The sequence below is a fragment of the Vulpes lagopus genome, chromosome 19 (assembly GCF_018345385.1).
Source record: "Vulpes lagopus strain Blue_001 chromosome 19, ASM1834538v1, whole genome shotgun sequence".
Taxonomy (NCBI): Eukaryota; Metazoa; Chordata; class Mammalia; order Carnivora; family Canidae; genus Vulpes; species Vulpes lagopus.
The window spans coordinates 6,170,451-6,197,835 of NC_054842.1; the positions used below are offsets into that span (position 1 = coordinate 6,170,451).

A 27,385-nucleotide genomic window follows, 5' to 3' on the forward strand; every position below is an offset into this window, starting at 1 on the left:
ATGTATCCTACTGAAGAGAGGTTTCACAATTCCAGGGACTCACTGTAATTTGCTGTGTTGTCACAGTCAAAAGAAACCATTGCATCAGTGAAAGTCTAAAGGTGGCTAGAAAGTTTCTCAGCTGCCCCATTTATGAGCAAAATACTCATCTAAAATATGCTGATTTTTCATCGTCTCTGCGATCAAAACCAAACCTGTTTTGTATGATGCCCTTCTTCCCAGCAGAGCCCTGGCTGGGCTCCTAAATTCTCTTGAAGAAGGCACTTTGATGTTTTGGATGTCTGAAATTATTCTTTTTATTCATTTCTTTTCTTTTCACTAGCTTGGCCAAGGAAAGAATAGCTTGGATTTTGTAATGACAGTTTCTTTAAGGGTATGTGTTAGTAGGGTTAGAAAAATGACTTATCATCCTTGGTCTTGAGAGCCATTTGAGGTTTGGACAGCTCAGGCTACCTCTTAGAATTGCAGCTTTTTATCTTGGTGATTTGGAGACGGAACATTCTGAATGACATTCATGTCGTTCTTGTTATCCCAAGCAGCCTTTACTATTTGTGGTGAAACAGTCACTGCCACATTTTTAAAGACTCTTAAAGGATGGCCTGGACTCTACCCCCACCCCCACCCCACCCCCGCCGAGCCTTCTGAAGTGAGAACATATTTGATTATGAGTCTTCACTGGTGGTCAGTGACTTTGCCAACTTGTATTGATGCCACACTTGCTGAGCATCATTTTTGAGCCTGGTAGATACCCTGCAGAAGAATTAAATATGAATTGTTAAAATCAGGACCAGTAGTTTGCTGATTGTATTCCCACACCAGGATTCTATATGCCCTAATAGACATTTTGTGTCACTTAGGTGATTTATGTAACAATAAGGAGGATATGTGGGAGATCACTGCTGCGATATATTATTTTGGTCAGTGGATGGTTATTTGGTGTGACAAATAGAATGAATTAATTGTCAATAAGGAACCCAGTGTTTTCAAAGTAGAGCAAAAGAATGCCTGTCAATATGGGTGAAACATTAAGGGCATGAATTGTCGGAGCTGGAGGAATCATCCAGTTTTCTCATTTTTCACTTGAGAAACAGGGATAGTTACATGCTTTGCCCAAATAACAGCATTCCTCTGTGTGTGACCTGCGGTTCCACTGGGAGAGAATTCCCTTTCTCTTTATTTTGTTGGAAATGTCTCCCCAAGGGGCACCTGGGTGGCTCAATGGTTGAGCATTGCCTTTGGCTCAGGTCGTGATCTGGGGTCCTGGGATTGAATCCTGCATCAGGCTCCCCACAGGGAGCTTGCTTCTCCCGCTGGCTGTGTCTCTGCCTCTCTCTGTGTGTCTCTCATGAATAAATAAATAAAATCTTTAAAAAAAAATGAAATGTCTCTCCTTGGTAGTTAAAGTCACACTTGGCCAGATGGGAAGTCAGTAGAGTAGACAGACTATCAGAGTTCCTCCCAGCTTGGTTCCCTGGGGCCCAGGGGTACATTCCTGTCCTTTGTCTATTCTGCTTGTTGGCCTCTGAGTTCTACTCTTTAGAAACAAGATGTTTAGGTGAAATGTTATGTAATATCAGGTGGCAATGCCTTTTTGTTTAAATCTATGGACATTTATTCAACAGTAACAATGAATTTATTGAGCATCTGCTATGTATGCAGGCTTTGCAACCACATGGAGGGTGTGGGGAAAGCAAAGTGGGAAAAATGAGACAGAGATAAATAACACAAAGCTATTACCCTCAAGAAGGAAAAGAAAAGTGACTTAAAATCATTGCATAGTCATATACATGAACAAAGTATTTTTAAAGGCCTTTTGAACTATCCTTTCTTCAGATCAAGAGGTTGTTTTTTTGTTTTTTGGGGTTTTTTTTGTTTTTTGGGGTTTTTTTTTTTTTGGTTTGTTTTCTGCCAAAGAAATAGATTAGATTGACCTTAACAGGCTCCATAAAGATCCACTTCACATCAGGCAAGATCCATTTTTTTTTTCTTTAAACAAACTTACTATCAGATTTGGTGCAGGCTCAATATTATCTTTTTAAGTAACAAATGTAGCTGTTCTTTGAAGCCATTTTAGTTCTAATTTTGGTTGCAGCTGGTTACTGTGCCCAGTCAGAAATGTACCCTTTGATGAATTAGACAGGTTTAAGATCTGAAGCATTTGGGGACATCTGTTAAAGTAGTATTAGTATCAGCTATTCTTGGAAGTGGGATCAAAAGAAAGGATATTTAAATGAGAAACATCTTCCAGAGCTTAAAAAGTTTGCATCAGAAAATCATTTACTTAATTGTTCTCCATAGAGCAATCCTGTTTAATTTTTAGAAATGTCAGGCTCTGGAGAGATCTTAGAAGAGCCAACTTTAGGGTCCTACTGTGGGCAGGAAAACAAAGACCAAAGGTGAGAAAGGCACTTGCTCAGAGCCACACGAGGGAGTACAGCTGTGAGCTGACTTTCAGACTGCCAAGCAGTCAGTCAGTGATCAATCAGTAAGGCCATCCTTATTGCAGAGATGGGGCATGTTTTCTGCATTCAGAGGTGAGGTCCCATCCTCCTAGGTGGTCCCCACGATCTCAGATTCTCCATCACATCTCCTTTATGCCTTTTCAAAGCCAACCTGCTTTCTTTCTGGCCCAGTGAATTTACTTCTACTAGACGTAATCCTCCTTTTTATTCCACTTTATTTTCGGCAATCATCTGGGTGGTGATCACAGATTTCTTAGCTGCAGAGAAATTAAAGGGCTTAGGATGCCTGAGAACAGCTGCCCGGCTCTGCCCCGGTTGATGTATTGATGTCAGCTTCCCAGCGTAGGGTGTGAGCCGGAACCTGGATCAGCTGTTCTTCCAGAATGGCACTTCTGTAACAGAGCCTGGCATTATTAGATTGCAATTATTTTTGCCTTCAGCAGGCTGTTCCTCATAGATATTTTACTTTTTATTGAAGCGAGATCAAAAGGATTTTGTACTTTAAGAAATGGGTTTTTAGCCATATCTCCAGCCTCAGCATTGAGTTCCTTACTATTCATAAGACTCAAAACTGTGTCTTGAAAAATGAATAAAAGTATGTCATCTTGAGGATAAAGCATATTATTAGAGTGTGATGCCTTTTGGGCAACCCTGGGGGTGGCGTGCTCTTAGCAGCAAGTGAATTTTTAACTTCAAATAATTTTTTTAAAGTTCTAAATAAAAGCAACTTTCCATATGCCAGACAGCAGGCTTAGAGGTGTTATGCTACGTAATCCTCACCCCAGTCCTCTGAGACAGATATCATCATTGTATCTCCTTCCTCATTTACAGATGATGGAAATCAAGGTTTGGCAATGGGAGGGAACTGCTCTTGGGGGCAGTTTGGAGGCCTGTCTCCCAAAGCTGGATCTTTACCATAATACACTGCCTCTCATGACTTGACAATTTGTGCCCACAAAATAAAACAGTAACCATCCTTGCTTCCTCCCAGAGAAATGATTTACTGATCTTTTTTTTGTTTTGTTTTGATTTACTGATCTTAGGATGAGAGCTGTGCATCCACTGAGACGTCATTAGATGTGTGGTTATGGGTATTAGATATCAAATAACAACACTTTCACACCTAGGTAAAAGAGTTGTAATCATCTATTTTTAAACTGCTCAACTATGTCCTTCATCATGATCCTGTTAATAATGCCAGGCCGCTTAGGACCTAAGGGTCCTGAGATTTCATCATATAAGCTTTCCAAGGGCCCTCACCTGCTGAAATACAGCTTTCCTTAATTAAAATTGTATTCTCAAAAGAAACAGCTCTATGTGTTTTTCGGCAAGTTAATAATGGAGCTAATTATTGTGCTGCACTGCATCTTCAGCTACATCTACTTAAATACGGGCATTTGTAGCTTTGTGTTCCCCAGCAGCACTGTGGAGGCACAGGGTCAGCTAGGCTGACGTTTTTTGTTGGGAGGTTGTGCCGACTCCATTTTACTCACTTTGGTAAGACAGTGTCTGTGTCCTGTCTTTGCAGCCATCATATTGATGGCCAGGTACAAAAGCCTAATAGTTAAATGTTCTTTGTCTATGGAGCGGAGGTACAATGGAGATCGTCCCTCTAAAATGTGCTTACCGATTAATAATAGCTTAGAAAGGATTTCCCATGTGACATACAATTTAAAAAATCATGGCCATAAATAAGACTGAATGAGAGGCATTTAACTGATAGGCTTTATACTTAGGGAGGTGCACAACAGGACAAATTCCCTTCTATAGTCAATCACAAAGGTCTCTCGAAGGAGCATGTTACTTTCGTCGGCAGTTCTCTTGGATCAGTCAGAGACACTTGAACTTGTCTAAGTGACATTAAATTACTCTTCATCAATACGATATATTCCAGTGTGTTCCTCAAGCCCTGCCTCCCTCTCTTCCACTGCTTTTTACATTTAGGATCTTGCAGGGAGTGAGAAGGGGACTCCATTCGAATTGTGTTATATTTGAATGGTGAAGAATGAGAATTGCTCATCTCTCTGGCTAGATCAAGAGTTTTAAATTCTGGGTTCTGTGATTGGATTTCTGGAGTTCCTAAAACCAGAGAAGCTTTAGGCAAACTTTTTTTGTATGTGCCTGAGTACAGCGGACTAGAAAAAGAGTTCAAGACTTTATCACATTCCCAGTATGATCCTTCCTCCCCTGTGATTGTTAAATGCCAGTGTCCTTGTCCAGTGAAGAGTCAGTGGTGTCTAGTGTTGTAGTGCTCATTCTTTCAAAGATTTGCAAAGCATTTAAACAGCAATTCTCAAACTGGGCTTTCAGGGCTTCTGGGAGTCCTTGCTGTCGAAACCAGTAAATGTGCCAAATTTAAGGAAGAATAATACATCATATTAATATAACCACTCCCTGCCCCTCCCTGCCCCTGAGAAAAATAACTCTGAAGATGTGCTCTGGGTGGGAGGCCATTAGTAGATTAGATGAGCAGGCCTTCACTCAGTCACACATGCCTTCGGCACTATTCTGAACCCAATTATCTGCCAAACTGTTTCAAATAGCTTTGATTCTAAGCTATACATTGTTTAACTTGTATGCATTATGGCCCATTGGTTAAGGACAGGAAGAGAAAGGACAACAAATATTGTAATGGAATTTGTGAGCAGCACACAAAGTAGTATTCCTCGAACTTCATTGCAATAAAATCATCACTATCTTCATCAAAGTTTATTTACATGTACATATGCATATACATGCAAAAGCACACATGTATCTTTATGTAAAAGTACATATGTGTGTATTTATCGATGTGCATGTGTATATATACCTACTTATATATTGCACAGTTACTATGCACACACACACACATATATAGTAACAGTACCGTTTATCATCTAAACCCTTACATGTTTGAGAATGAAAAGGAAGGCTATTAATAATTGCACTAGAGCAACAGGCATTAATAGATGCATATGGACCACCTACATATAACTACAAAATTTGCCTCAAGGATTTAAAGAAAGAAAGTTATAGGGATCCCTGGGTGGCGCAGCGGTTTGGCGCCTGTCTTTGGCCCGGGGCGTGATCCTGGAGACCCGGGATCGAATCCCACATCGGGCTCCCGGTGCATGGAGCCTGCTTCTCCCTCTGCCTGTGTCTCTGCCTCTCTCTCTCTCTCTCTCTCTCTCTCTCTCTGTGACTATCATAAATAAAGAAAAAAGAAAAAAAAAAGAAAAAAAAAAGAAAGTTATAGATTTTAATTTTCATTTTGTGCTTTTTTAAGACAATATATATTAAATAAAAACTAGTGATGAAAAGTAAAAAATAAATACATTCCAAAGTATAAAAGAGGAAAATGATGATGTTTATATCCAATTTGGCCTCTTGTTTAGAAGGAATAAAGGCTATCTATGATCTACCATGTGTCTTTTTGTGGCTAAGTGCTTTCAGTGACCAGCGTGAATCCTTGTGTCTTATCAATTAGAAACAAAACACAAAAATCATCAAAAGCAGCCTGTTGATTTTTAATGCGTAAAGTTTAACATTTCCAAACATCAAGTTAAAGTTCATGTTTCAAATCTGTCTTGGTACTTTAACATGTCTTTAACCAAAGTGCTCATTTTATTTTTTATTCAGTTGGTTTCCAGGCCCAAAATTTCAAAAGGTACATGTTCACAAATCATGACTTTTTTTTCCTTACATAGTTAAAAAGAAAATAAATGAAACTTTGTGTCACTTGTTGAATGGGAGGAAGTAAAATCATCCCATATATATTATGAATATTATTAAATATTGCATTTAAAAGAATACTATAATATAATCAACAGTATATTAATTGAGAAGATAATAATTTTTCTCAAAAATCACTTGCTTAATCATCTAGCACAAAAAACAGTACAAGATGATTAGTTTAGAACTATTTGGAAAGTGGAAGATTCTCTGTCCCTCTGCAAACATCGCAGGGGTTCTAGATGTAGGGATGCACCGTAATAGTCTAACAAGTTAGGAGATGGCCTTTGGTGAAAGCAGCTGGCCTGGGGAAGCAGATGAGGGGGCCGCTGCTTTATGTCTTGTCTTTGATGTGATAACAGAGTCTCCATTAAATGGACTTATTAAAGTCACCAGAAAAAGATTGAAAGGCGCCTGCCGGAGCCCAGGATGCACTCAGTACCCTTTTGCTCTGAGATAGCTTTAGATGAAGGAGAGCGCTCCTTTTTCTGAGTACTCTGATCAAGGGGAGCACACGAAGCCTCTGGGAGCCGCAAGCATAGCTCTGATTAGGAGACAAGAGGCAGAGGAGAACTGGTTTGTTTCTTACACGGAAACAAAAGGAGACCTCACATTCTGCTGAATCTTTGGTAACAAACACAGGAGTAGAGCCTGGAATGAAAGGGCATACATAGTACCCTGGCTGGCCTAAGGCTACAATCAGAGATTGGTGTTCGACCAGTGCTTGGATGACTTGCCAAATGATTCCTGCATGGACATCTGCTCCCCAGCTTTGACCAGCTTGCCTTTTTCATCCACTGCTGTACTGGGTATTTGGCCAACCTTCACATTCAGAACTGCTTCTGCTGGTTTTTTGTTTGTTTGTTTGTTTTTGTTTTGTTTTGTTTTGTTTTGCTACTAGAGGTGACACGTCCATATCCAAGGGCAAAGAAGCATAATCACTGCATTATCCATTGTTAGGTCCATGTAAACTGGACTGCATGGCAGGGCTTTGGCTGATAAGGAGATTTGGGGTACCAAAGGCCCCATACTGTCAGCTAGAAGGAGCAGTACCAGGTACTTTTATTTTGTTTTGGGTTTTTGGCAGGTGGAATCTGTCCTGGTCTATCAACACCCAGTTTGTTCTTCATTTAAGATATAATTTTGGAGGGAGTGAGAATGCGTTTATTTACATAGCATCATTTGGTGGAAACACATGTCAACCACCATGTAGTAAATGCCATGCACTGAAGAACATGCTAGTCACATTACTTTCATTACTACTCGACTTTACAAAAGCGCTAGGAAATTGGGAATTATTAGCTCCCAGTTAATAAGCAAGCGAAACAAGAAACAAAGCTCGATGATATTAGGTAACTTTCCCCACTCACAGAGCCAGTGGATAGAAGAGGTAGCCTTTTGCTCCTTGTCTGTGATGACAGAGCCTGTGATTTTTCCATTAGGGAACAGAAACTCCTTAGATTTAACACCAGAAGCCTTACTTAAAGTCTCATTTAAGTATTCCTTCAAATCATTTCACCTTACCAATAGTTGCTTTAAATGTTTGAACAAAAATATGGCTACATGTACTAAATTGGAGACCAATTTATAGCAGAGCTTTTTCTAAACCAAATATGCTTTGGGAATGCACGGGTCAGTTAGGGGCATTGTAGAAATAAACTAGATCCTCCTTTTTCCTTCCTAATTTCCCCTGAAATATTTTCTGCCCATTGTTATCCATTTGATCTCAGCCATTGGGTTCTGCTGCCAGTGAAGGAAATGTCAGGTTCAACAAAATGAGTAGTACTGCTTGAGTTGAATCATAATTTAACTTTTTCTTTTCCTTTGCCCTACAGATATTTAAACAGTAACATTACTTAATAGTACTTCCTAAGTTATTATCAATTCCCTACAAACATTGCCATTTCCTCAAAATGGAAAGGCAAGAATTAGAGTAAAGAGTCAAATAGTCTGCTCTAGTATCTAATGATATATAACTTTGAGAGTTAACATTTACTTAATTGCCAAAGCAGTCATGCTAAGTGCACAGTCTGACATATTATCAGGTGTTAGAAAGGATAATTTCTGAAAGGAAAAAAGAGATCTATGAAACCACAAGACAAGACTGCTAAAATCATTATCCACTCTCTTTGGAATCTTTATTTGATCAGGTCAGTATGGTAGTTTGGGAATTGGTGCATGACCTAGGAGTGTACTCCTTGTAGTCTTTGAGGTACAGGGGTGTGGGCTTATTTTCTGTTGGGCTCTCCCCCCATCCTATAGCTGTTTTCTTTCTATCTATTCTGACTCCACATACTGAATCTCTCAGGTTCTTTTGCCCTGGGGCTTCCAGGTGGATTCCGGTAATAAAAGGCATCAGCAGCAGGAATGCTCAGTGGCTCCCTGCCTGCCATGGAATGCAGGAGGCAGGATGTGGGATGAGGGACACAGTTGGTTCTCTGTAAGACAACTCCAGCTCTTTTTTTTATATATATATATATAATTGGAGTTCAATTTGCCAACATATAGCATAACATCCAGTGCTCATCCCACCAAATGCCCCCGTCAGTGCCCATCACCCAGTCACCCCAACCCCCCGCCCACCTCCCCTTCCACTACCCCTTGTTCATTTCCCAGAGTTAGGTGTCTCTCATGTTCTGTCACCCTCACTGATATTTTCACTCATTTTCTCTCCTTTCCCTTTATTCCCTTTCACTAATTTTTATATTCCCCAAATGAATGCGACCATATAATGTTTGTCCTTCTCCGATTGACTTACTTCACTCAGCATAATACCCTCCAGTTCCATCCACGTTGAAGCAAATGGTGGGTATTTGTTGTTTTAATGGCTGAGGAATATTCCATTGTATACATAGACCACATCTTCTTTATCCATTCATCTTTCCATGGACACTGAGGCTCCTTCCACAGTTTGGCTATTGTGGACATTGTTGCTCTAAACATCGGGGTACAGGTGTCCCGGCATTTCATTGCATCTGTATCTTTGGGGTAAATCCCCATCAGTGCAATTGCTGGGTTGTAGGGCAGGTCTATTTTTAACTCTTTGAGGAACCTCCACACAATTTTCCAGAGTGGCTGCACCAGGTCACATTCCCACCAACAGTGCAGGAGGGTTCCCCTTTCTCCACATCCTCTTCAACATTTGTGGTTTCCTGTCTTGTTAATTTTCACCATTCTCACTGGACACCTCCAGCTCTTAAGACTTCTGATGATACTGGCTCCTCCCCTAAGACTTTCAAGCCAAAGAGTGACAACAGTGCCCCCTCTGTTGTTAGGCTCTGGGTTCTTACCTTGTTGACTTGCCTACTCATGGGTGCTGCTGTCTTTATTAATGTTCCTTCAGATTGATCCTTTGAGTGGAATACTGTTGCCTGCCAGGCCCCTGAGGTAGATAAAACAGTAGAATACGCCCCTGCTTCAGTCTGTTGCTTCAATGCTACGTGGCCCTAACCAATCTACTCAATTCCTTGTGCTTCATTTCATCCTCTGTAAAATGAGAATAATAAATGTACCCACTTATAAATGATTAGCTCAGTGAATACAGATAGGTACATCAGTAAGTATTACTACCATCTTTGATGATGTAGGGCGAATGCTTGCTTTTCCTAGATTGAGTTAGTGCATGACCTCTGGGAATGTTGCCTATTGGAAAATAACTGCTAATACCTGTATCTAAACTTTAGGATACCATTGTGCTAATGAGCTTGCTTTCTTTTTCTTTCTTTCTTTCTTTCTTTCTTTCTTTCTTTCTTTCTTTCTTTTTCTTTCAAGATTTTATTTATTTTTCATGAGAGACACAGAGAGGGAGGCAGAGACAGGCAGAGGGAGAAGTAGGCTCCCTGCAGGAAGCCTGATGTGGGACTTTATCCCAGAACCCAAGGGTCATGACCTGAGCCAAAGGCAAATGCTAAACCACTAAGCCAGCCAGGTGCCCTGGCTGATGAGTTTCAAAAAAGATGGTTCGATTCTGGTTTTTGTGACTCTTAAGTTCCCTGAGTCTCCAAAACTCTTATTTTTTCCTCCCTAAGGCCCTACTGTGTGTTATCTTAGAAAAGTGTGTTGGTAGCTATTGTAGACAAGCTCGGTGAGCTTCAGGTCAGGTACACAAGATGTTTTTCTCCAAGCTCTTAGTAATAATATGATAATAGTAGAGTTTTCACATATGTGGAAAGGAAGTGGCATTCTTGTTCAATTATGAAACACACATGGATTATTTCCAATATGACACAAGACAAATCTTTAGTGTGAACATTTAGGAAACAGAAACATTCCAAGTAATGCAGGCTGCCCTGTTTGGAGGAAGTATTGTAGGAGGTATGTTCCTACAATGACTAATAAGAAAATGAGATTTAGTTCCCAGTTTATAAGAAATGCTATCTGTGATCCTGTGCAAGTGCTTTCTTTACCTGTAAACCTCAGCCTCACCCCCTCAAGCTGGTCGGATCAGGCAAGTCCTGATCCATGGTCCACAGTAAATTGAATGCCTGCAGGCTTAGTGGGGGCCGACAGGAGAATTAGAAAAAGAAGGAAAATCAGTTTGAATTTTACCAGGGAATGTGAGTGAGGTCTAGGATTCTTGTCTGCTTTTCTTTTAGGACAAAGGAAGGTTGAGGCATAGCCACAAGGCACATAACCATTGGTTAGCAAACTCACAGTGACATCCTGAGGCTACATCTCCTTTGGTTTCCCAAATGCCTCAACAAATGCTAACAGAGTTGAGAATGACAAGCATAATCTGTTTCAGATGCATTTGTCCTTCTCTCCCCCACCCCCTTTGTCAGCTCCTACCCAGATTTCCCACTCTTTTGCTTTTCTGGGCCTATTTCTGCCTCCATCTCAACAGGAAGAGGTGAATTTAGAAAACAGTGCTATGCCCTCTTGATTTGCCATTAGAAGGAACTTGTCCAGAGGCAAAGGGAATAAGAGAAAGTAGTTAAGATCTAGTCTGCTTTCCAGTCTTCTGTGGAGTAGACAAATCCTTTATCTCCTGCCACCCCTCAGCACAGACAGAACTTTGGGTTCTCTGTTCTAAGTATATCACTTCTTCATTCTTTTCTTTCAAATTTTTGTTTGTTGGCTTATTTTCTATTATGTCACATTGCAGGATTCTTGTGCAGTGATTGTAGTAACAGCAGTTTTTCCATTGGTACTGTCAGTAAGTGCTCTTGAAATCCTGAATGTAGAATCCTGAATGTGGGCTAAGCGGAGATGCATAATACAGACTTTCTCTTCCTGAGGATTGTAATCTCCCTAGGAAGCAAGACCTAAAGAAATAATATAATATAATCCAAGTCCATACAAGTTGGAAAGTGCAAAATGCAGGGGAAGGTGGGACACCTGAACATCTGCCTTTGGTTCAGGTCATGATCCTGGGATCTTGGGATCGAGTTCCACATCAGGCTCCTGGCAGGGCAGCTCCCTCTGCCTGTGTCTCTGCCTCTCTCTGTGTGTATCTCATGAATAAATACATAAAAATCTTCAAAAAGAAAAAAAATATCAGGGAGGCAGGAGGTCACACATGCTGGTCATTGCCAGGTGCTCAGTTACTGGGGTGTGTCACACAAGAGGGCTCATAGTCCATCCTAACATCCACTGAGAATAAGATTGTCCCCATTTTATAGATACAAGTCAAAGAGAAGAGATGGCCTCCCACAGAGTGTGATTTGCCTGATCCCATCACCCACTCTGTAAGGGGAAAAATAATAAGTGGGTTAAACAATAGGAATTCAAGGCAAAGGTATTTTTTGAGAGCCAAGGCCCAGCAGTGAGTCTCAAAGTATGGCCCTCAGACCAGCAGTATTAGCATCACTCGAGAACTTGTCAAAAATGCAAATTATTGTTACCAAACCTACTGAACTGGGGACCAGTGATTCATGTTTTAAATGGCCCTCTGAGTTATTCAGAGACAGGCCAGCACTGAGAACCATGGACCCAGAGAAGAGCTCCATCTGGATGGGGAAGCAGGCAGTTGGAAATGGAAGCAGGTTGATGAGGCAGGATTGAGTGCCCAAAGCTCTGAGATGCCTCCTTGCAAACCTTGCTGGGTAAGGATGGGCCTTGTACAGTACTTTCTCAGAGGTACTTCTGGGAGTAGCCTGGTGTCCTGCCAAGGATAAAACCTGAGGCCTTTGCCGACTCTGCCTCACCCAGTGTGTTGGCATCATCTCACTGCACTGAAGAGAGCAGTGGTACATTTGGCCCAGAGGGCTCCCTCTGCCTAATGTTTGGACCGCTGGCTGTGCCATGTTGGGGGTTCCTCTGAGGCCAGAAAGGGATCATCAAGCAAGAAAGGTTGTGACTATTTTAAAATGCTCCTACTCCATTTGGGTGCTTATAAAGCATTTAACCATGTGAAATGTGAATATCACCCCTGAATGCCTAATAGGTTGAAGGGAAAAATTAACAAGTGAATGATCTGAATCATTTCTCTTCCTGCCCTGGAGCAAGCCACTAAAAAAATGAAACTGCTCTGTCTTGGGGGAGACAGCCTGCCCTAGAGGGATGATTGAAAGAATCTTCAGGACACACCATTTGTCCTGCAATTTCATTTTCACTTTAATTATTGTAAAATCAGATTTAAATGTTGACCATAGGCTGCAATTCCAGTCAGCTGAAGAGATAAGCACATTTGTATTTGTGGGGACAAGGCTGGAGATCTCTGATTGCTGTATCAATTCAGATGAAAACAATGCTTTTAAATAACAGTTTCCTACATAGTGAGATTAAAGGTATATTCTTATACTGTTATCAAGGATTACCACAATTGATTATGTAAATGAACAGAACGTGCCTCTTTATTGTCCTCATCTGGTACCAGAGGCTTTATTTTGGGGTCATCTGTTGAATATTGATAAAGAGTATTAGGACTATTAAGGAATCAGAAGTCACGTTTCCCAAATTCTGTCTATAAACAGACCAGTACAAAGGTTTATCTCCAGATTGTTCTTGGAAAACAGCTGCAGGTAGAATGGCATACATTTATATCAAGTTCTGTGGTGAACTTTGTTTTGATTCATTTTAGCTATACAGTGCATAATCTAGAATCAGTCAATCACTCTTGGATTGTAATTAAATGTAAATAAATTGAACTTTTAACTCTTTTGGCATCCTGAAGTTCAAAACTGATTGATTATATCTATTCAGACTTTAAGAAAAAAATGAAAGATCTTGAAAACATTAGCTCTTGGCATTTTTGCACATATGTTCAAAGAATATGTGTCCAATGTGTAACAGAAAATATCTTACTCATGCCTGTTTCAGTTTTGTGTTGATGGAAATTTCACTTGATTATCTACTGCAGTAGATAATGTAGAGCTTGTCATCACATCAGTGGATCCTGTGGATTGATTTTGAATGGAGAGTTTGTGATAACATGGGCTTCTCATTGACCTCTAATTAAGACTTCCTCCCTGAAATTCCATGTGAATCAAACACTGATCAGATTCATAAAGTGAAAAAAAAAAGTGAATAAGGGCCTCTTTCCTTCAGATTCTTGTCAGAAGTTATCTTGGTTATTTTAAGTATTTTAAGAAGGCCTAACTTTAATAAAGTTAGGCCTTCTTAAAATAACGTCACAGTATCTTGTCATGTCTCCTCCTAAGTTCTCTGAGCTGTCTTGTGTCTTCAACCAATTTAGCAGAGAGGAAAGACCGGGGATATATTACTACTGGGTCAAATGAGGTATATAATTGTAAGGAGGTCACACGGGAAACTGGGATGGGTGGGAAAGAAAATACAGACTCCCTGTCACTCAGGTCCCAGCCTTCTTGGTTATGTGCATCCCTTGATGTATAATGTGCTATGAATCATGACAAGCTCGTAGATTTTCTTATTCTCTTCCAGATTGTTAATCATTTTCTAAAAGATAAAAACCCTTACATTCATCACATGTTAAAACAGTAAAACCAAACTCACAGAATCCTGTTCACTCTATGTCCCTCTGTAGCTCTTTGCTCTTTTCTCTGCCCACAGCTTGGTCTCACCGTCAGCCTTCTCAAAGGATTCTCCTTTCTTCCTTTTCCTTCCTATTTGACTGCTTTGCCCATCACTGCCTTTGCTTGTGTCAAGATGACCAGCATATTTTTGAACCAAAGGTCTCATTTCTTCTCTTTGTTGGCAATTCTACAGCTTTAGTCATGAGCATATTTCTCTTTCTTGAAATACTCCTCTCCCTTTTTTGATGACACCATTCCCTTCTGGTTATTCTAATTTTCCCATCACTCATCACTCTTCTATTCAAGTGTTGCATTCTCTCAAATCAGTATTTGAATATTATGCCTTAAGGCCCCATCTTGTTTGTCTTCCTAGTCTGTACCCACTCATAAATATATTGTCTTCAAGAGCAACTATGTCCTGATGACTTCTGAATCTGTGCCCCTAAGAACAGTCTGATGGCCTGAACTCTACACCTCTTTCATTCATGTGTTTCCTGCTCCTCTCCATTTACTTGTCCCTCTTATATTTACTGCTAAGCCACTATAGTCAACTCCCCTAAGCAGACCAGGACTTGAGATTGATTCTTGGGTTTTTCCTTTCCATCACTCCACCCTGCAGTTCCTAGATGCCAGTGTCTGATGGTTCACAGGCCAAGTATGTCTTTGAGGTGTCCATTCACTCCACCCCTACCAATCCAGTGCATGTCTTCATTGTCTCTGCCCTAGATGATTGCCATGGCCTCCCAGGAGGAGATTCCCTACCTCTAGGAATGTCACCCCCAAGTGACTCCTGAAGAATATTCATGAAATGGCCATCCATCATTTTACTGTTCAGCTTATTAGCCTTACATAGCACCCTAATTTTTTCAACATTAAGTTCCAGTTTTATAGATGGTGCTCAAGATCCTAGGATTTGAACACAACTCCTTTTCTCTCCCCTTGTACTGCCTCTCCCCACTTCTAACCTGCTGCCACCCCTAAATACTTAAAATTCTTGAACATATTCCTCACATCTGTGGGCTTTTCATAAATTGCTCAATATGTTTTACCTCCTTTATCCTGATTATTCCCACTTCATCCCACCCCATTAGAAGTCACCTACTATTTTCTAATACTAGGTTCAAATGATCTCCTAGAAGCCTCCTATCATATGCTTCCCATTTCGTCACTCTCATCACTAGTAAATCTGCCTCTCAGTGATCTAGAGTCTGAGACATGCTTCTATTCCAGGGCCATCCAAATTTCTATTCATAGCTGGTTGCCACCACTTGCCTAAGCTCTGTGAATGGATCTTATAATCATTCTTATGCCAAATGTCAAAGAGCAAATAGTAAATAAGATTTGAAAAGTAAGGATAAGAAAATGAAACTGAACTGAACTAAAAATTTCATTGCTTGCCAATGAATTTAGGTCAGTGGTATGCCACTATGCCCAGCCATCTCATTCTGGCTCAGAAGAACTGTTGAAAAAATCAAGGAATCTTTCCAGCTAGTTCCTAAGGTGTTTGTAGCTTGAAATAGGCCATGTTGGGAATATTTATGCTAGGGAAACCGGGAAGAACTACAAATAAGGACCTTTGTTTTTCATAGAGTCAGTTTTCCAGTGGATGACTGTTATTCACCATGGTGATGGTGGTGGTATAGTCAATTAATCCATGTTCATGTCCATCAAGCATGTGATACCACTGAAACTCCTAATGCTTTCATGGTCTCTGCCCTAGGTCAGTGCTATTGCTTCCCAGAAGATTGCCACTAGACCAATATTATTGTTAAATGTACCACTAGAATAAGGTTTGGATAAGAACCCTGCCAGTCTGGAATTGAAGAAAAGAAGATAATTATGTTTGATGACTTGGGAAAAATAATGCATAATGCTTTCTTTTTATAAAGGGGTGTACTTTTGATTCACCATTAGTTGCCTGGAACTAGTTTTTCTAGTTACAGTGATGGGCAGATTTCTACATATTGTATCTATGTTCACAGCACTTATTTTCAAAATAGTTGGCCAGGGCCAGGTTATACCCAGTAGCCCTATGACAGTGACGGTCATTTGATCACAGTGATGTTAACCCCATGACACTTGACCTCCAATTATCCTGTTTGAGCCAGCTGATCAAAAACAATTCATCAGTGAAGATATCTTCCAGGGGGGACGATATTATACGGACTGTGATCAGAGCTATTTCCAAACTTGACTTTGCCCCAAGCCTAGTCTAGGGAAAGAGGTCCTCACGTTGCCTCAGCAGCGGTTGGCTATTGCCCAGGCTGGCTGTGTTATGCCCACAGTTAATTCTGGCAGAGGTTCAGGGATGCAAGAATGCCACTTTATCTTCTAAGACATACAGCCTTGCAGCAGCCTTGTTAGGAAAGTAAAACGTTTTTGAGTCTTTTATGCAGCTTTTCTCTCTCTGGCTTGTTGAAGCTCTCTGGCTGTCAGCATAGAACTCTGGGCCGGGAAAGTTCAGAGAATTACTTCAATAATATGACAGCCTCTTCCATTTAAAATGGGATTTAGCGCAGCTTCTCTCGGAGGCGTTCATTGAAAGTCCATGCATGATTCATTCCTCTAGTCATTCAACAATGTCTCTCATGTTTGCCCTGATTTAAAAGAGAGAGAGAGAGAGAAAGAGAGAGAGAGAGAGAGAGAGAGAAAGAACAAGCTTTGTAGTTGCGATAACATGGATCAGGATAGTATAATTGCAGTGAAGAGGCCCCCAAGCTGGCAGTAATAGGCTGGTTCATCTGATGTGTACTGCCATTAGAAAATGACCCATGTGTGAATGTTCTCGGGGGACAGGAAAGAGGCTTTTAAGAATTACGCTCTGTGCACTATGAAAGCTAATGAGCAAAAGAACAAGTGTGAAGAAAAACTACTGCTTCATGAAGCATAGTTCCACTTAGAGCCTGTGACAGGCTTCCTCAAATTCATTAGGATGAACTGGTCTTTGCACGGGCGTGTACTGCATTTCCTCTGTTCCCGTGTAGACTCCCTGCAGGTCATTCTGCATCATGTTCCTGTGAAATTAACACCACAGAATAATAAATGGCAAGGAAAAGAGGCTGGGTGCAGAATCAGTCAACAAATAAGGTGGAGGCAGACATATACACAAAGATGAAAGCAGTCCTGATGGGCTTTAACAGGGAAAAAAAAAACAGCTTCTTGCACTGCTCTTTTTGAAGTTTTGGGACCATTTTGTGCCATTTCACTTCATATATAAGAACATTAGAGTATCTGATTATGATTTCTAGATAGGTATTCTTGTCCTATATCTTAATTTGTTGATATATTGAAAGATAAAAAAAAATGTCTTCCAATCTAGTCTATACTTCTTTCCTATTTTAAAAGTCTTACTTAGGTTTAGGTCATGTAAACTAGGAGTATGGCATAGAGGCAAGTGCTTCAAAAGGTTAACACCTTGCTTGTCAAAGTTGAGTCCACTTGGCCTACACTGTGACACCTGGGATTTATTGTCCGACTATTGTACTAGAACAGGCCAGCATCTGCAAAGGCCAGAATCAGGTGTCTGCCTTAATATCTGAAGACCTTCTGGTTTCAGGGAGGCCTGAAGGTAAGATGTTGAAGTGATATTCCACTTTAGATGAGGGTGGGGTGACAGGCAAGGGACATGCATCACCCCAGATCTACCTCTCTAACACATAAGATAGTGGTTCCTCTTTCAGAAAACCATAGAGATATCATGCTGCCTATCCATACCCTCTACCCAAGGCCACCTGTAACATCAAGGTGCTATTGGTAGATGAAGCTGAAAAAGAGGCCCTATCGTAGTGACAGTGTCCCAGTAGCAAGTAAAACTTGGTACAAAGGTCATAGTATTCATAGAACTAGAAAATATAATGATGGCAGTCTATAAGCTCCAAAAGTACAGCCATCTCTAAGTGGCCTGGGGGATCTTGATTTCTCCAGGCCTTCATCTGACATCCTAGGTCATTTTACAGGGTCTCTGTGTATCTCCTTTCTCCTCTTTATTTCTGTCTCTCAAAATTATTAATGCTAGTTTGTTTACAAAGGCCAAGTGACTTTCCTAAAGTCAGCCAGCTACCTCAAACAATCAAATGATTAATCTTGTATTTAATGTAGGCACAAGTTACTTTTACCTTATATTTTAAGATCATTTTTGAGGAAACAGCCCAGGGTAAATATACAGGTCTTCAAAGATTGTAAAGACAGCCATTATTTGAAATAGTCCTAATAATTGAAAACTATAGTATCAGCTTATTAGAAACGAATGAAGTAAATGACAGGACTGGCTCACCCCTACCCTACTCCAACCCATCTACCCATCTAGTGTCCCCTAATCTGAGTGAAAAGATATTAAAACTGTTATTGAGTGGTATGAGTTGGTTTTGACAGGACAGTTATGCTCTGCCTTTGATTTTTTTCTTTGATACTAATAAGATCTTCTTGACAAACTGTAGATCAAAAGTCTTTTCTCTTAATTTTGTCAATTATTGAGAAACAATTAATTCAATAAATGACCATTGAATACCTGCCACACTGAAGGAAGTGTTAGGGTATGAGAATTAGAAGAATGTATAATAAAGAGTATCACAGTTTAGCAAGTATAGGCAAGGATGCTGATGTCAGAAAACCACAACTAAAATTCAGGCTTTCCCTCCTAGTAATTGTGTGACCTTGACAAAACACTACCCCTCTCTTAAGTCAGATTTCTCTTTTGTAAAAGGAGTTTAAGAATAGTGACTATGTCCCAGGTTATCATGGTAAGAGGTAAAAGCATTTAATTCACTGTTTGGATTAGACTAAGTTATCAACAAATCTAACTAGTTAGCTAGTTTATAATGGAAAATCTTCATTTCCATTTCCAAATGTAAAGTGTAAAGGAATTGATAGGAAACCAAGAAACAGAGCTGAGAAGATGCTGGAAAATGGTCCAAATACACAAAATGTAAAAATTCAGCAAAGGGAGAGGCCAGTTCTGAATAAGCATTTTTCTTCTGATTCTTCACCAGCCATGCCACAGCCGAGTTACTGAAATTCCATCTCAAAACTATGTACAAAGAGCAGAATTTGGATTCATACACAGCTAGCGTGTTTCCTAGGAACTTAGAGAAATGTTTGTATCTTCGTTTATCCAAGATAAGCAATTTTTGTATTAAAAATTATTAATTTTAATATTTGAAAAGACATTCCAGCACATTAAGAATATTTTATTTAATAAATGCAACATGTAAATTATACCAGTCGGGTGGGTTGCAGAAGTCAGTAAGAAGTGGCTGGCTTCTCATTAATTTGTTCTAGAGATATTTACTCTCTTAACTACTCATTTCTTCATCATCACCTCTGTAACCAACAGCAGCTGAGGCAACAAAACCTGAAAATGCAGTTTGCTACTTTGTCATTACATTCATTTCACAATGTTGGATCTGTAACAAAATATTCAAATAACTGGTTAAAATAAGGTCAGTCGCAATCATGCCGATTTATAATCCCTGATCAATGTACATTCTGATTTTTCGTAATTGTGGTACATCAAGAGAAATGTTTCCTTGACAGAATATTGATGAATAATCCTCAAGTACAAAGTCTTCAATAACTGTTGTATTTTAGTAGAAATACTATTAAATTTTCAGATTGGTAAAATCCAGACACTTTAAATTTTATAACCCCTCAATCTTAAAAGAGTGCATTCTTTTATTTGCAAGGAGACATTTGTCCATTCCTAACCTTTTTACCTTCAGAAACCAAATAATGCATGTGACTTTAAAATTGAATTAATCTTCACTGAGAAAGAAATAAAAATAGCTAATGTCTTTATGATTTCCATAGCAAGCCTGCGGGGCAGATACTGTTGCTGTTTCTGTTTTGTAAGATGCATTATATCTTGCTAATCCTCAATAAATATGAAAAACTGATCATTTCACAGCTCAGAATTGACAAACTGGAACACATTTCTCATTTGAATAGACGAGATAAGCAGGTTGCCACTAGCTCTGTCATCGCTGCCGTCCGGTATGCTGCGTCCTGGGCAGTGTTAGTTCATTCTTAGGTCACTGCTCTCACATTTCTATTTGTCTATTTCTGGACCAGGGCTCAGCTTCACATTCCAAAAAGCCTCCTGTCTTAAGGACCTTTCTGCTACCTGCTGTAATTTAAAGAAATGGGCACCTCCAATTAAACCATTCCAGGTGTAAATTTCTTGCCTGAGGAGCCAATTGAGAAATGAATGGGATTCATGAATATAAATTGGGCTTTCTTTACACTTAAGTTTTCATTTTGAAATTGTAGAGCATCATTTACACCCCACAGAAATCTTCATGTGCCCTAAGTGTGTTTACTACAGGAACCCCAGCGCAGAGCTGGTAAGTCATGGCTCTGCATTCCTGAGTATTTATATTCACAAATCCTCAGGCAGAGGCGGCCCGGAAGGGAGCCACTGCAGTGCACTGCATCAGTGCTCTCCGAAAGATGCACCACACCCTCAGGTCTGCACCTGCCCTGTGATGAGGCCACACAGCCTCCTTAGGCCTTTTCTCTTTTTGAATATTATTTGACGTGCACTTTCTCTTCCTATCAAGACATTTCTGTTTCTGTCTAAACAGCTCTATTATCATAAGACATTCCCTTTAGCCTCAATTTGGTTTGAGCTGGTGCAATAAATGAATCTCTCATAGGCCACCTCAATGTAGTTTTGAATATTTTGAAGATGACTCTGTGAAGAATGGTTCAATAGGCAAATATATAATCTTTAGAAGCAAGGCCCTTGCACTTCTCCTTGTCCCCCACTCCCTTCCATGATTCCTCTCCTTTTGTTCCCATCTTAGTTATGTGTGTTCTGCAAAAAGTCCATTGACACCAACAGGGCTTTCACCATGTGACCAGGTGTAAGTCAGAATTTTAAAAGACATCCCTCACTTTTTCAACCTGTGCTTTAAATCTTCCACCAGAAATGAGGCTCTATTACATTTATGATCACATGGACTATAAACAGTGTTCACGCATTGCCTATTCTTTGCTGTGGAATTCATTGGTAAGGAAGACTGTTGGTGATGAATTTTCTACATTCATACCAAGTTACTTTCTTACATGTGTAACACTTCTTGCTAGCATTAATTTGATATGGCTAGGGATAATGTCATAATAAAATAACACAATAGCAAGAGAATTTTTTAGGGCCAATAGATACATGAATTAGAGTGGAAGATCCAGACAATGGATATAATAGAAAACAATGACAAGCATACCTTGGAGATGCTGTGGGTTCAGTTCCAGATCACTGTAATGAAGTAAATATCACAATAAAGCGAGTCAAATGAATTTTTTGGCTTCCCAGTGCATATAAAAGTTATGCTTAGGGCAGCCCAGGTGGCTCAGCGGTTTAGCGCTGCCTTCAGCCCAGGGCCTGATCCTGAAGACCGGGGATCGAGTCCCATGTCAGGCTTCCTGCATGGAGCCTGCTTCTTTCTCTGTGTGTGTGTGTGTGTGTGTATCTCATGAATAAATAAATAAAATATTTTTAAAAAGTTATGTTTACACTATGGTCTATTAAGTATAGCACAGAATTATGTCTAAAAATGTAATGTGTGTACCTTAATTAAAAAATACTATTGATGGGATGTCTGGATGATTGAATTGAGTGAGCATCTGACTCTTAATCTCAGGTCAAGTCTCTTGAGGCCCATTTGGGCTCCATGTTGAGCATGAACCCTACTTTAAAAAAATATATCTATATCTATATCTATGTTGCTAAAATATGCTAGCCATCATCTGAGTTTCCACAACTTGTAAACACTGATCACAGATCAGTATAAGAAACATAATAATGAGAACATTTGAAATGCTGTGAGAATTACAGAATGTGACACAGAGACATGAAGTGAACAATAATGTTGGAAAAATGGCACTGAAAGACTTTTTCAAAGCAGGGTTGCTGCAAATCTTCAATTTATAAAAAAATGCAGTATCTGCAAAGCATGTTCAAGAAAGCTCAGTAAAAAGAGATATGTCTGCATGTTAAAATAAATTTCTCCCAAGTGCTTCTGCATGTAAGACATTCTGGGAGATAGGACCATGACATGGCCTTCATCCCAACTCCTTGTTCCTGTCTGGTGGGTTTTCCTTATTGTATAACCTGTAAACCTGCTAAGTATGCAGCACCCTGAGCTGCACTTCTTAGTCTTTACATAGGCCTCCAGAGCATGTCCAGAGAAGGCTTTGACTATGTACCACGGGCACAAAGTACATGGTCATTACTCTTAATTATATTCTTAATATGTGGTGTCCTTACAAGAATTTAAAATGACTCAATAAGTTAAAACCACTATGAGGTCATTAGTAGGGTGACTAATGTGAACACAAATCAATGGGGTGTGGAAGGAAGATCAGAGGATGATTTTCTAATTCTACATTTGCCTCGCCCAGTGGCAGGCACAGGTCAGCGCCCCCCCCCCCACCCCCAGTGTGGTTTTTCCCCAGGCTTCCTCTCTTGGGTGTTCCAGACTGACTACACCTTATTTCTATCTAGTTTGGTGAACTGAACTATTCTCCTAACTTAGTGACTATTTGCAAACCACTGTTTCCACAATATTTCTAAGATAAGGTAATTTTATGTATTCCAAAGAATAGCAACATATTTTCTCCTGCAGAGATTATGCACTCTCACATGCACTCAAAACACAGGATATTTATAAGAATGCATATTGAGGAGTACCTGGGTGGCTCAGTCAGTTAAAAGTCCAACTCTTGGTTTCAGCTCAGGTCATGATCTCAAGGCTGTGAAATTGAGCAGCAAATTGGGCTCTGTGGCTCAGCACAGTCTGCTTCAGATTCACTCTCCCTCCTTCTCATGCTCTCTCTCTCTCTCTCAAATAAATAGATACAAATCTTTATAAATATATTGATTAGGAATTTTTAATCCTTTTTTTTCAATTTTTAAAAGCTGATTGTAAAACATAGTTTACTGTTTGTGTTAAAAAAAATCTAGGATTTTAGGGGTGCCTGGGTGGGTCAGTCCATTAAGCCTCTGCTTTCGGCTCAGGCCATGATCCCAGCACCTTGGGATAGAGCCCCATGTAGAGCTCCCTGCTCAGTGGGGAGTCTGCTTCTCCCTCTCTGTCTGCTCCTTCCTCCTCTTATGCTCTCTCTCTCTCTCACTCTCTCTCTCAAATAAATAATATCTTTTACAAAATCTAGGATTTTAAAAATTTCCTCTCAGAGAATTGTATTAAAACAGAAGTTCTACTTTCTCTCAAGAAGTCAGTATGGTTAATAATACAAGCTCTAGAAGGACCTTGTTTTATGTCATGAAGTGAATTGTTTCATTTTTCTAACACCACATCATTTTCACCTAAATTATAACCTTCTTCCCAGAATTTATACAAATAGTTCACTTCCTTTAAGAATGCATTTTAAACCACTTGTGGTGGGGATTAAAATAATTACAAATAAATTATGATCCATTTCAAAAAAAAAAACCCCACACAACTGACCCACTCAGAAGGATGCAATGGATAAAAATTTTTAAGTGCTGAATTCTATATTATCTGTTATATGTATATGGTGACTTAGTGTTTTACCAGAATATTCTCCTGGGAGCTAGAGAACAAAAGAACAGAAGAACAAAAGAACAAAACAAAAGGATATCATATTTTTCTCTTATTGCTGCCTTTTGTTTAAGGCAGTGGACGTTGAACTAGGGTAGTGAATCATTCACTAAAAGGTGGAAAATAGAAAGTGATTAGGCAGTTTGATCTCTGGGTAAAATGAGTTTGTGTAGAAAGGTGAGATAGTAAGAGAATGAGTCCTTTAGAAGAAAAACACTTGATAATTTGTGAATACTTCAAATATCATTGAAACAAAGCAAGCAACAAATGTGAGAAGTGTAATTTATAGCTATCAAAAGATGCCAATAGAGATTGCCATGTTTGTGCTGTAAAAAAATCTGCCATTGTCATAACATACTCATTGGGCTACTCTGCATAACGATGAAGTATCAGTGACTATTTTGGCTTCATATTCTTGTCCATTCTTTGAGAAAAAAAAAACACACATTCTTAGGAAATAAGCATTTGAATAACATATTGCCTATAGAGAGACTGAAATGTCTGAAGGTTGCCTTGTCAACAAGTGCTCTAAACCCTATGAAACTTGTGTTCTTCCTGGCACAACCAGTTCAAGAGGTGGTTTTTCTTTGCAGGTTACCAGCCAGTCTTGTCTGGTCAGCAGGGGTTCCAAGGCCTAATGGGAGTACAGCAGCAGCCTCAAAGTCAGAGCATGATGAGCAACCAACCAGGAGCCCCGGTGCAAAGCGTGATGGTCTCCTACCCAACAATGTCTTCTTATCAGGTGCACATCAGCAGCTTGGAAAATTGTGGTTTAATAAAGTAGCACTTGCTAAAGTAGAGGCTGTGGGTATGTTTCTCATTGTTTGGTTAGTGGGGTGACGGGTGCTATTCCCATCACCCTGTTAAGATTATAAGTAGAAAATGGGACATGTATGCTCTTCTAACTACTGTGGCTTTTGAATGTCCTGAGAAATGTGATTCTATACAAACTTCTTGGAAGAAAAGTCTGTGTTCTAAAGTTTTATTCATGAAGACCTTTGGCTATTCCACCATAATTTTGCTTATTCTGAAAGAAGCCTTAAGCCTCATGACATATTTCTAGTCATTTTTGTACACAGCCTCCAAAATTTCACCATTTTAAGTTAAAAGAGATTTTTAAATGGCATCTCAGATTCATTCAAAGGGCATGGGTAGGGCTTTACCAACCTCATTTTCTAGACTAACCCCATACTGGGTATTAAAAAGGATGTCATGCATCCTTTTGTGATTTATATCCTAACATACACTGGAAGTGGAAGTGAAGGGTTAATGACATGCTTTGACTGTTCAGTTTGCTGCACCAGCTACTTCTGGCCCTTAAACAAAACAAAACAAAACAAAACAAAACAACCTATCCTTGGGCCTCTTACTTGACAGTCCTTATTCACATTTGATCAGTTTTTACCTACAGCTCTTGTTTTAGATTGTCCTGTAAGGCTGCAGGTTGAAAGTGGGGTAGGTGCCTGGGACAAAACCTCTTTTGCTCTATGGCTCCAGGCCACTTTATTTGCATGAAACAAGAATGGGAGTGTCTCTTTCCAAACTGAGAGAAAACACTGGCAGGTGATCCAAACTGGGGTCACCTGAGGGAGGGTAATGAGAAAGGAAGGAAGGAAACTCAGAACTAACACCTTTTGAGCAATCCCTAGGCTTATCCCAGCACTGTACATCATCCCTGTAATCTTTTCAGTGGCACTTTGAAGAAGTGTCATCATGCAAATGGTCTAGCCAATCAGAGAGGTTAAGTGACTTGCCCAATGTCAAACAGTCGATAAAAGATAGTGCTGGGGTAGGTGACCAGTTAGGTCTAACCCAAATGCTTGTGTGTTTTTCCTGACACCACAGTAGCTCACTGGACATGCAAACACAACCTCTTTATGAAGGGCTGTCTCTTATGTCTTCCTACAGGTGCCAATGACCCAGGGTTCTCAAGGACTGCCCCAGCAGTCATACCAACAGCCAATTATACTACCTAACCAGGCAGGTCAAGGATCACTCCCAGCCACTGGAATGCCTGTTTACTGTAACGTCACACCACCGACCCCTCAGAACAACCTTAGGCTGATTGGTCCACACTGCCCTTCCAGCACTGTCCCTGTGATGTCGGCTAGCTGCAGGACAAACTGTGCAAGTATGAGCAACACTGGGTGGCAGGTCAAATTCTGAGTGCTCTGGCTGTGGTACATTTCTTGAGTATTACTTATGGCCTTTAAGGGAAGAGCAAGGTGTGAAACTGGCTAAGGACTTAAGTATTCACTCAACACTTAAATGATTGCTGCTGGTATTCTGTAAAAAAACAAAAAACAAACAAAAAACCACAAAGACTAATACACACATTAGCTGGTTAATGGTGCATATTTTTGTCATGTCTGCTAGGTATGCCTTTATAGCTTAGCTAGTGACATGATTTCATCAAGGTAAGATTTTCTCCTACCACTGAATACCACTGTGTAGATTATAATATCCCTAATTTGGATTATTAGTTTTGTACTTTGTGTTGAGTTTGTGATGCTAAAAGTATTTAAAAATTATATACTTAAATCACATTGTACCAAAGCTGTAATAGAAAAGAAAAGAATTGATGAATGGAAGGAATAATTTATATACACTATAGAGTTTTCTTTTTTAATGGATATATACTGTATTGTAGTGTTTAATCAAAATAAAACTATTTGACCTTATGGAGGAAGGTCATGTTTTTACCACCAGTTTGGCTTACTCTCTCTTTCAATATGTGTTTTTGTATATGTCACTGTTATCCCTTTGAACACTATTTCATGAGCAATGCACAGTAATGATGTTCCAGGTATAAGTGAACTGGGATCACATCAGGAGATGTGGGAGGCAACACTTAACCAACTGTAGTTTCTTGTCCTAACACTACAGAGGTCCTGGGAATAAGGTGGCTTCCATTTCAAACATTCATCAACTTCACATTTTTAAAATATATACCTTGATTTTAGTTTTAGGGGTATTGAATGCATGTAGCTGTACTTTCCCAGTTTGGAAAACCTGAGTGACTTATAATAGCAGACCTCTATCAAAACCTGTTCCAACTTCTTTGAAGTTGGTGAAGTTGGTGAAATCCACCACCTATCTGGAAAACAAGTTTTCTTTGTTTAGAGGGAAATTGCAAGAGACATGGTCTAATTCTATCGAATATATTGAGTCATACAATGTAAAGTGCCATGGGCTTTGAGGGTAGTCAACAACTCAAAAGTGCTAATGTTTATTCTAGTAACTGAAAAGAAGGTAAAATATATCAACAATGTAGTCGCAAAGATTCAAAACATTGAAAAAAAATTAGAAGAGGCCTGTTCCTGTCTAATCCTTAAATGTTTATCTAAATCCCCTGTAGATTCTTCAATAAGGTTGGTTTATGACACCTTTGGAAAATAATAACAGAATTCCAAATATCAGCTTTGGCCCTTCTGGGAGGTATTTAATGGGGGGAACATAACCCCACAGCTTCCACTTTGCTATCACAGTACAATGACTAATGGTTTTCTCTTTTATACTCTTGGCCTAAAAAATCATTATTATTAATGAGAGGGGGTTTGGAAAGTAATTTGGATAATTCCCATTATTCTTCATGTTATCACATTCTCCATATTAGATCTTTCCATTTTCATGTGGCTTAGTTGGAGGTAGCATTAAACTACTAGTTAAAAACTCCATGTAGAATTACCCTTTCTCAATT

General features: G+C 39.7%; 1 protein-coding gene across 18 annotated transcripts in view; it reads left to right on the plus strand.

Moving 5' to 3' along the window:
- The window catches only part of ARPP21 (cAMP regulated phosphoprotein 21), a 155,117-nt gene extending 128,724 nt beyond the window's left edge, over positions 1-26,393 (plus strand). For all 18 annotated transcript variants that reach the window (XM_041734333.1, XM_041734338.1, XM_041734350.1 and 15 more), the window contains 2 exons: positions 24,279-24,427; positions 25,594-26,393. In XM_041734333.1, coding sequence (XP_041590267.1) covers positions 24,279-24,427; positions 25,594-25,851 — 407 coding nt within the window. In that variant the 3' untranslated portion in view covers positions 25,852-26,393. The remainder of the gene's footprint in view (positions 1-24,278; positions 24,428-25,593) is intronic.
- The last annotated feature ends 992 nt before the right edge of the window (positions 26,394-27,385 follow it).